Source organism: Callithrix jacchus, chromosome 15 (assembly GCF_049354715.1).
Source record: "Callithrix jacchus isolate 240 chromosome 15, calJac240_pri, whole genome shotgun sequence".
NCBI classification, from domain to species: Eukaryota; Metazoa; Chordata; class Mammalia; order Primates; family Cebidae; genus Callithrix; species Callithrix jacchus.
Genome location: NC_133516.1, coordinates 74,862,430 through 74,872,819, shown reverse-complemented (window position 1 = coordinate 74,872,819; position 10,390 = coordinate 74,862,430). Strand labels below are relative to the sequence as shown.

The following is a 10,390-nucleotide window of genomic DNA, read 5'->3' as shown; positions in this document are numbered from 1 at the left end:
GTGGACAAAGTCAGAGTCTTAAGCTGACATTTCAAAAAAACAGAGAACAAAAACACCCACTTAGGTATTCCATTAACTAGAAAACAAATACTTACATTTCCAGTGGAGGGGCTCCCTTCTTGTTATATATCTTTTCCTATTCCCATCTTTAATTGGCAGGTAAAATGGGAAAATGAGAAATGAAGACACATAGTTTTTGTTACTTGGAAAGCATCCTGATTATTTCCAGTGACTATGTCAGAGCACTTACAAAAGGTAGGTCAGTTATCCTGCCTTCTCAGTCAACCTAATTTTGCAGTTGATTAGAAATCATTAAACTGAAAATAAATATAAGCTAGATGATCACTATCACTTTATTGAATGAAAGTACAAAATTAAATTAGAAAACTATTTAACATTTTGCATTTTTTTGGTAGCTTAATTCTTTTTCTGTTTGTTTGTTGCTTAATTCTTATGTGAAATTCAATACCGATGGCATATAATATGATATAGCTGATGCTTGTATATTTCTACTTTGGCATAATGACTTTGCTTGAAAAAAACTTGAAACTAACACTAAGAATTTGTTTTGATAGATGGTGAGAAATTCTCACTGCTTTATGCTATTAATCAAGAGAAGTTGAAGATTCGTCAATAAATCATAATCTATAATATGGTTAAGCATAATCATGTTCCAAATGTACATGGAGGAAACTAATGGAAACAACTCACATCTTTGCTCTTCAGATTATTTCACTTGAAATACTTTACAAATAGAATTCAACTTGTGGAATCACTTAGTCATGAGTCTATTGATTTTAACAAATTAATTTATTAGGTTAATTTTGCTCACTTAAAAAATAGCAATCTTTTCTGAAAATGATTATTAAAATATATAGGAAAGTTCTTTACTATAACTAAAAGTACCCAAATATAATATGTACCATGCTATAATAGCAATTATTTACAATATATTTTCAGAAAAAAATGACAATATGCAGATTAAATGCAGGAAAGAAAACATCACATTTTAACAATTAATATTTCCACTGATTCTTCATGCTCTGCAATTAGAAGATAATTTCATTTGTTTAGTTTTCTATCTATTCCAGGAGATTTGTGTTGAAATTTTTTTTCGCCATTAGAAACTGTGATTCTCTATGGGATCTTTTCAGTTTTGCACGCCGATTTTGGAACCAAATCTAAAGTTAAGGAAAAATAAAATAGGTCTCAGAAAGATTATTTTATTATTTTTAACATTTCAACCATCATGAGTAACAACTAAATTTGAAAATTACCTGGATTCTGTCTTCCTCTAGATTCAATTTTCGAGCTAAGTCTTCTCTAATATCAATGCCAGGATAGCAGTTTACTCTAAAGACATTTTCTAACACTTCAATCTAAAAATAAGAAAATAAATCTTTAAAATGTTGATATTCAGTATGTCACCAAAAATGAGCTTTAATTTCTAGAGCAAAATGACTGCATTTAAATATTGGCAATAATATGGATGCCTTTTTAAAAATGATTACCTGGTAATTGTTAAAATATGATAGTCTATTGTTTCATTAATAAGGCTTCTAAACTGAGATACCAAAGTGAATGGGTTTTGCTCAACTTGGTGTCAGTTAAAACCTTTTAGTATCATTATTGGGTGAAAAAACTTCCCACCTGGTTTTGAGTAAAAGCAGTTCTTGGTCTTCGGCCTCTATACCAACTCAACTCTCTTTTCAAATACAGTCTTTCTGAGGCTGAAAAGTAATTTTCATATTTTGAAGCTCTTTCTTCTGGTATTGGGTGATCCACCATGCTAGGGAATGAAATGCCATTGGGAGGATTTGGGACATATAGACATAAGTTACCATCTTTCCCTAAAAACAGAAAAATAAACCCCGTTTTAGATGGTCAATCTTATGTTTCACAAAGCTCTATAAGAGGTAGTTTCAGGAACTCATCTTTCATTTCCTAGTGGAATTCTTCTGAGTTTCACAAGAGAATCAACCCCTATCAACCAAAAACTGAAAACGAATCAAAAATGAAGATCCTGTCTTGGTAATCCTGCCTCTTTGGTCTCTAAATGTTGTTTATTTTTCAGTGAAAAGAGATGTGTCAAACAGAGAGAGAGATCTTCTGAAGTAAATGCAGGTTCTTGGCATTTCCTGTGATTGAACTTTTTATCCACTTTGCTCGATCCAAAACTGATACATTCTTTTCATTTCCCATAGGACTCAGCTAGAGGCTTTAAAAGTTCTAGACTCTGGCTGGGCTCACCTGTAATCCCAACACTCTGTAGCCCGAGGCAGGCAGATCACCTGAGGTCAGGAGTTTGAGACTAGCCTGTCCAACATGGTAAAATCCCATCTCTACTAAAAACAGAAAAATTAGCCAGGCGGGGTTATGCATGTAATCCAAGCACTCCGAAGGCTGAGGCAGGAGAATCATTTGAACCAGGAAGGTGGAGGTTGCCGTGGGCTGAGATTGTGCCATTGCACTCCAGCCTGGGCAACAAGAGGAAAACTGTCTCAGAAAAAAATAGAATAGACTAAAATAAAAGTCCTAGACTCTATGTAGTATGAGATAAAGGGCAAAAAATAAACACCGTAAATGAAATAACAAATAATTGAAGCAACTAAGTTGTGGCATACCTGAGGAGCTGCAGGTGTCTGCCCAGGGCCAGTAGGGTTTCACTAATGGAACACAGTCTTTCTTCTCGTCCATTCCTAAGATTCTCTCAATTGAAAAGGAGCAAGTTGAGGGTTTGCTTTCCCGGAGCTGAGCGCCTTCCTGAAGGCTGGGAGACATCCTCTCGTGGTCTGTGCAGAGCAATAGCTCTGGCCTCTGCTGGCTCAGCCTCACGTGTATAAGGCTGGGGTCTTCCTGCAATTCACCTTATAGCTACGCTGACAAGGGGGCTGGATTTAGAACATCACTAATTAAAATCCTGTCTTAGAAAGTTTTAGCATGTCAATGAACACTTGCCCAGCCAGAAGCTTAAGGAGTTAATTGTTTATTTGTTTGCAAGTAATTAGCAACTAATGGCTACACCAGGGGGGCCACCTACTGGGACAAAAAGTGTTATCTCTCCGAAGCAGAACAGACTTAACTTTCTCGAAAGAAGTGATGCACAAATGTGGCATTCCTCTTTTATTTGAAGTCATTAATGTATAAAATCATGCTTTTTATTCTGAAGTTTATACTTTCACGGGTTCCAGTTACCTAAACATACAGGCAAGATACAAGAGCAATCGAGTAATAAATAATCTAATTTAAGTGAATTTTCTTCCAAGGAAATTGGAAAAAATAATCTCTTAATGCTATTACGGTAATTCTGATGAAAATGCCTGTTTTTCATATGCATATGTAATAGGGAATGTTGTCATTGAAAACACAATAGTATTTGGAGTGCAGCATAGTGGAAAAGGTTGGCAATGATATTAACACGGAGTGTAATTGTCTTCCAAGTGCCTGGATTAATTCATAGAAACAGTTGCACCAAGTATTTTAAATAATTAATGGGCTAATTCCTTTCCTTCCTCTTTTCTTTTAAATGAGAGAGATACAAGTTTATAGGAAGGTTCATATGTAATCACCTCCAAGCAATTTAAAAGCATGACTACTTAAAGGAATAATTTCTCTATAACGGTTATTTTAAAGAAAAGAACATAGTTTACTTTTAAAGAAAAATTTCCCACTGTTAACCTTTTGAGGGATGGGCAAAGGAGGGAGTATTTGAAGATGATAAGGCTTGTGAAAATAACCAAGTACAGAATGTTTTAATTTCATAATCCCAAGAAAAGTATAACTGATGATTGGGAAGATTTTGAACTGGCTGTTTCCCACAAAAGGTGTACTTGTAGTTCTTGTACGCTGTTCCTCTTCTTCTTCCAGTACCTTCCTGAAGATAAAATTAAGTGCTTAGCTTTATTCATTATTTAAACAACTGCTGGACTTTCCTTCAGGAAAGAGGAAAAACAGTCTCCACTCACAGCAGAAACACCCTCTATAGGATGGCGTTTATCTTCATCAGATTTTATCCTATCATAATCTCACAAATATTGAGCTAAATTCTTCCTCGTGAAAGCTCTCAGGTAAATAAAGGATCTCACATGCAAAACATCAACAGGCACACGGATTTATAAATACACGTGTAAAACCATTCTGTGGATGAATAAAGCAGTGAACATTTACACCTCATGGAGATTTCGTATATAGTGATGAGATGTAGATTGTGCAAAGGTGGGGGGTATCTTAATCTTCCACGACTAGGAGGAAGTGAGAGAATACAGAACCTTCCCAGCTTTCTTTCTTTGAGACATTCATTATTTCCTTCCACAATTGGTTGAGCACCTACTCAGAACCAGAAAAACAAAAACAAAATACTATTCTTACCTTCATAGGGCTCGCAGTGGTGCAGAGTGGGGGACAGGAAACAAATAATAATTATAGGTAAATTATCTAGTACATTAGCCAGGATAAGAATGGGAAAAGGAAACAGGTGAGCCAGGTAAGCTGAATCCGTGCAGGAGGTGGAAGAGTAGATGTCAGTGTAGGCCTCACTGAGCCCCTAAGCCCCGCAGATGAGTGCCTCAGAGGCACAAGGCAGAAGGATACCACAGCGCATGAGGAGCAACTCCAGCTCTCAACTTCTTTATTAACAAATATGTTCCAGTATTTTTATTCAGCTTAAATTTATTTTCTTTGGATTTACATAATATCATATTATATATGGATGAGTAGATGAAAATTAAAGGCAGTAAAAATCATCTAAAAATGTGAGGGAAGCCTTTTCTCATATACTCCCCAACAGATTTTTTTTGTTTGAGATGGAATCTCACTCTGTTGCCTAGGCTGGAGTGTAGCAGCATGATGTCGGCTCACTGCAACCTCCACCTCCTGGGTTCAAGCAATTCTCCTGCTTCAGCCTCCCCAGTAGCTGGGATTACAGGTGCGTACCATCATGCCTGGCTAATTTTTGTATTTTTAGTAATGACATGGGTTTCACCAGGTTGGCCAGGCTAGTCTTGAACTCCTGCCCTCAAGTGATCTACCTGCCTCAACCTCCCAAAGTGGTGGGATTACAGGTGTGAGCCACCATGCTTGTCCTCAACAATTTTTGTAGGGCACTTAATATGTGCCAGACATTATTATAGGTGCTAGAGATCAGTGATGAACAAAACATGGTAATTCCATGGCGTGATAAATACACTGAAAGGAGTGAACAAGGTGACGGGGATGCAACATAATGGGAGAGAGTAACTTTAAGTACAGTGGTCAGTGGTTAATGGTGGAGGAGGGCCTGAGGAAGTGGCATTTTCGCTGAAGCTGAGCTAGCATGCCAACAGCCCGAGAAAAAGCACTGCACTCCGAGGGAACGGCAAGTACAAAGGTCTTGCAGTTGAAAAGCACTTGCAGCGGGGGGCAGTGGCTCACACCTGTAATCCCAGCACTTTGGGAGGCCGGAGTGGGTGGATCATGAGGTCAGGAGATTGAGACCATTCTGGCCCACATGGAAAAACCCTGTCTCGACTAAAAACTCAAAAATTAGCTGGGTGTGGTGGCAGGTGCCTGTAGTCCCAGCTACTTGGGAGGCTGAGGCAAGAGAATCATTTGAACCTGGGAGGTGGAGGTTGCAGTGAGCCAAGATAGTGCCACTGCATTCCAGCCTGGTGACAGAGCGAGACTCCATCTCAAAAAAAAAATAATAATAATAATAATAATAGGCTGGGCGTGGTGGCTCATGCCTGTAATCCCAGCACTTCGGGAGACTGAGGTGGGCGGATCACCTGAGGTCAGGAGTTCAACACCAGCCTGGCCAACATGGTGAAACCCCATCTCTAAAAAAAAAAAAGAAAGAAAAAAATAACAAAATAAAGAGAAAACCACTTGAAATATTTGAGGAGGTAGTGGTACCAGGTGCATTTGGAGAGCCAGGACAGGCTGGATAATGGATGGCCTTTAAAGGACATGGTAAGGAGTTCCAGTGCAAAGAGAAGCCAGAGTAGAGTTTTAAGCTGGGACTGATATAATAGAATTTATGTTTTTAAACCTTGCCCTGGCTGCTCTGTGGAAAGGGATTAGGGAGAAGTGAGTGTAACTAGGGAGATCAGTTTGGAGTTACTTATTGAACACATTATTTACTAAGCATATACTACCTGCTAGGCATTGTTCTAGGGGTGTGAGGGATACACTGGTGAAAACACACTTGTTTAGAGGCAAAAGATGACGATCATTTGACGATAGGGTGAGTAGAGAGGGTAGGTTTGGAGAGAAGTGCAATTCTTTAGAAGGTTTTGGGAGATTGAAAAATTGAACACTCGGTCTCAATTCTTCAATCCCCATAATATCATATATAACCATCCCCTTGCTGTGGTTTCATGGTGGATACAGTGTACTTCCCACCTCCTGATTTTAGGCTTGACTGGCCAATGGGAAGTGATGGGAGCAGAAGCTCAGTGTGCCCATTTGTGTTTTAATTTTTTTATTGACATAGTCTCATTCTGTCCCCCAGGCTAGAGTGCAGTGGTGCAATCTCTGCTCACTGCAACCTCCGCCTGCCAAGTTCAAGTGATTCTCCTGCCTCAGCCTCCTCAGTAGGTGGGACTACAGGCAAATGTCACTACACCTGACTAATTTTTTTATTTTTAGTAGAGATGGGGTTTCACCATATTGGTCAGGCTGGTCTTAAACTCCTGACCTGAAGTGGTCCTTCTGCCTCAGCCTCCCAAAGTGCTGGGATTCAGGTGTATAATTTGTATTTTTAGTAGAGATGGGGTTTCACTATGTTGGTCAGGCTGGTCTTGAATTCCTGATGTCAAGTGATCTGGCTGCCTCATCCTCCCAAAGTGCTGGGATTACAGGTACCCAGCCCCATCTTGTGCTTTTGACTTCACTATGAGATCATCCCTGGGACAGCTGCTGCCCTTCAGCCTGAGCCCCAGAATGAACACACATGGATCAGATCCTAACTCATCCTGTATCCTGCAGTCAAGTCAGCCAAGCCCAGCCAATCTCAGCCAAATACCAACTGAGCAGCAGTTTTATGAGAAAAATATTCATTGTTTAAGCCACTGAAGTTTTTTCTTTTCTTTTTATTTTTTAATTTTTTAGAGATAGGGTCTCACTATGTTATCTAGGCTGGTCTTGAACTCTGGGGGTCAAGCAATCCTCCTGCCTCAGCTTCCTGAGTAGCTGTGACTACAGGTGCCAGCCATTACACTGGCTCCACAGAGGTTTTTGAGGTTATTTTATACATAGTATTTTGGAGGAAATAGATCTTTGATTCAGGGGTTAAAGAACATGTCTTGTTGATGGGTTGGATAGGGAGATAAGGGTAACGGAGGCATTAGAGATGACTATTTTTTTGGTTTGAGCAAATACAATACCATTTACTAGGATGTGAAAGCCTGGGCTAGGGAAGGAAATGTTTGGGGAGAAATGAACAGCTCCAGTTTGGATAGCAAGTTGCTTTAAGCTCAGTGCTACAGTGCTAAGTTTATGCATCACCAGCAAAGAGATGGTTTTAGAAGCCATAGGTTTGCATAAGATCATCCAGTGGCTGGGCGCAGTGGCTCATACCTGTAATACCAGACCTTTGGGAGGCTGAGATAGGAGGATCCCTTGAGTCCAGAAGGTGGAGGCTATGGTGAACTGTGTTCATGCCACTGCACTTCAGCCTGGATGAATGAATAAGACCCTGTCTCAAAAAATAAAAAAATTACTCAGGGAATGATGCTAGATACAAGAAGGGTCTCAGGACTGAGTCTAAGGTGCTCCAACGTTTGTACATTGGGACAGAGGTGGTACTGGAAAAGGAGCAGCTAGTAAGGCAGGAGAAAAATCTGGATATACAAGAACATAGTCAACAGAGGGAACAGGGTCAAGGAAAAGAATTGTTACAATAGCATCTCTAGTGGTCCCTGATTCCACCCTGGATCCCCCATGGCTTTCTATGAACACAGCAGCCAGAGAGATCATTTAAAAAATCTAAGTCAGTTCATGTCACAACTCTGCTCAAAAAATGGCTCCTGGCCAGGCATGGTGGCTCATGCCTATAATCCCAGCATTTTGGGCCGCCAAGAACAGAGGATCACTTGGGGTCAGGAGTTCAAGATCAGTCTGGGCAACACAGTGAGACCCCACCTCTACAAAACAATTAAAAAATTAGCCAGGCATAGTTGCCTGCACCCATAGTCCCAGCTATTGGGAGGCTGAGGTGGGAGGATTGCTTGAGCCCATGAGGTCAAGGCTTCTGTGAATTTTACCACTGCACTCCAGCCTAGGCAACAGAGCAAGACCCTGTCTCAAAAAACAAACTCCCCATCTCAAAAAAAGTCAAAGTCTTCACAATGGCCTGCTGGACCCTACATGACCTGCCAGCCTTCTTTATCTACTTGATCTCACCTCCGATTTCTCCCTCCCATGTTCGCTCTATTCTAGCCACACTGGACTCTGCCTCCCCTTCCTGAAAATATCTGGCACAACCCTCTCTCAAGGCATGTACACTGGCTGTTGTCATCTGTAATGTTCCTCCCTTATGATTCCCCACAGCTTACCCCTTTATGTCCTTCAAGTATTTGCTCAGATATCATCTTCTCAATGAAGCCTACATTTCTCCCCTTTTAATCTGCAGTCTCTCTTCGAGCTCTCCTGATATCCCTTGCCCTGCTCCCATTTCTATGCCACAGCATTTAACCACCTTTGGCCATATTACAAAATATAGGTTTAATATGTTTATTGTCTGTTTCCTCTCTATAAGATTTTTTTTTGTGTGTGTTCTGTTCACTCCCTAGCATTCAAAACAGTGCTTGGGCTAGGAATGGTGGCTTTCGCCTGTAATCCCAGCACTTTGGGAGACCAAGAAGGGCGGGTCACTAGAGGTCAGGAGTTCAAGATCAGCCTGGCCAACATAATGAAACCCCATCTCTACTAAAAATAGAAAAATTAGCTGGGCGTGGTGGCACGCACCTATAATCCCACCTACTGGGGAACCTGAGGCAGGAGAATAGCTTGAATCCAGGAGGCTGAGGTTGCAGTGAGATCATGCCATTGCACTCCAGCCTGGGTGAGATGGAGCAAAACGCCATCTCAAAAAAACAAAAACAAAACAAAACAGTGCTTCTTTATATTAGGCGAAATAATAAATGATGGTCAACTGTGTCAATGCCACTGAGAGGCTGAGTAACATGAAGACAGAAAAGTATACACTAGGTTTGTTAACAAAGAGGTTATTGGCAGCTTTGGCAAGCCTGGAAAGTAGAGAAAAAGCCAGACTTGAAAGTAAACTGAAGAGCGAATGGGACATTTTTGGTCTGGCTATATGCTGGATCATATTCCCTGCAACACCCTTCTATTACAAAACAGTTTGATGATAGATAAAACATACCTTTAAATGCATTGCTGAGATCCCAACAAGTTTAAGAGAAAATTTGTTTGTTCATCAAACAAAACCAAAACCAAAACGAGTATCCAAGCACTGAAATCAGAACTGGGAGCAGTGATCAGTAACCAAATGGTAAACATGGTGTCACCTCCAAGGGCAAATATCTTTAGCATCAAAAATCAAGGTATTAGCTGGGTGCAGTGGCTCATGCCTGTAATCCCAGCATTTTGGGAGGCTGAGGCAGGCGGATCACCTGATATCAGCTGTTCAAGACCAGCCTGACCAACATGGAGAAACCCTGTTTCTACTAAAAATACAAAATTAGCTCGGCATGGTGGTGCATGCCTGTAATCCCAACTACTTGGGGGGCTGAGGCAGGAGAATTGCTTGAACCCAGGAGGTGGAGGTTGCGGTGAGCTGAGATGGCGCCATTGTACTCCAGCCTGGGCAACAAGGGCAAAATTCCATCTCAAAAAAAACAAAAAACAACCCAAGATACTAATCCTCAGACTAGTAGTAGGTGAGAGCTGAAGATTCCTCCTCTTGGTTCCTAGAAAAAGCAAACCAAACCTTCTCTGGAGAAAAGCATTCCTAATTTGGGTTCACAAGATTTCCATAGATCAAGAGCAAGCAAATATAAGCTCATAATCAAAGATCATCAAGCAGGTGAGGCCAGTCATCCCACAAGGAAAAGCCAGCAGAAACAATGAGATTTATAGCCTGCTCCAGAAACTGCTAGTTGTCTGCCAATATCCATTCTATCCTTTCTCAGTAGCAATATAATTTTTTTTTTTTTGAAATAGAGTCTCAGTCTGTTGCCCAGGCTGGAGTGCCATGGCACGATCTTGGTTCACTGAAACCTGCACCTCCTGGGTTCAAGCAATTCTTTGCCTCAACCTCCTGAGTAACTGGGATTACAGGTGGGTGCCACCATCGCCAGTTAATCTTTTGTATTTTTAGTAGACATGAGGTTTTACCATGTTGGCCAAGCTGGTCTTGAACTCCTGACCTCAAGTGATCCAACCCTCCTTG

General features: G+C 40.7%; 1 protein-coding gene across 5 annotated transcripts in view; it reads right to left on the bottom strand.

Annotated features, from left to right (window-relative positions):
* Nucleotides 1–793: 793 nt before the first annotated feature.
* HESX1 (HESX homeobox 1) overlaps nt 794–10,390 on the bottom strand; it is a 31,600-nt gene continuing 22,003 nt past the window's right edge. For all 5 annotated transcript variants that reach the window (XM_054246001.2, XM_078351846.1, XM_008981856.5 and 2 more), the window contains 4 exons: nt 2,625–3,874; nt 1,651–1,850; nt 1,278–1,379; nt 794–1,181 (listed from right to left, as the gene is read on the bottom strand). In XM_054246001.2, coding sequence (XP_054101976.1) covers nt 1,083–1,181; nt 1,278–1,379; nt 1,651–1,850; nt 2,625–2,781 — 558 coding nt within the window. In that variant the 5' untranslated portion in view covers nt 2,782–3,874 and the 3' untranslated portion in view covers nt 794–1,082. The remainder of the gene's footprint in view (nt 1,182–1,277; nt 1,380–1,650; nt 1,851–2,624; nt 3,875–10,390) is intronic.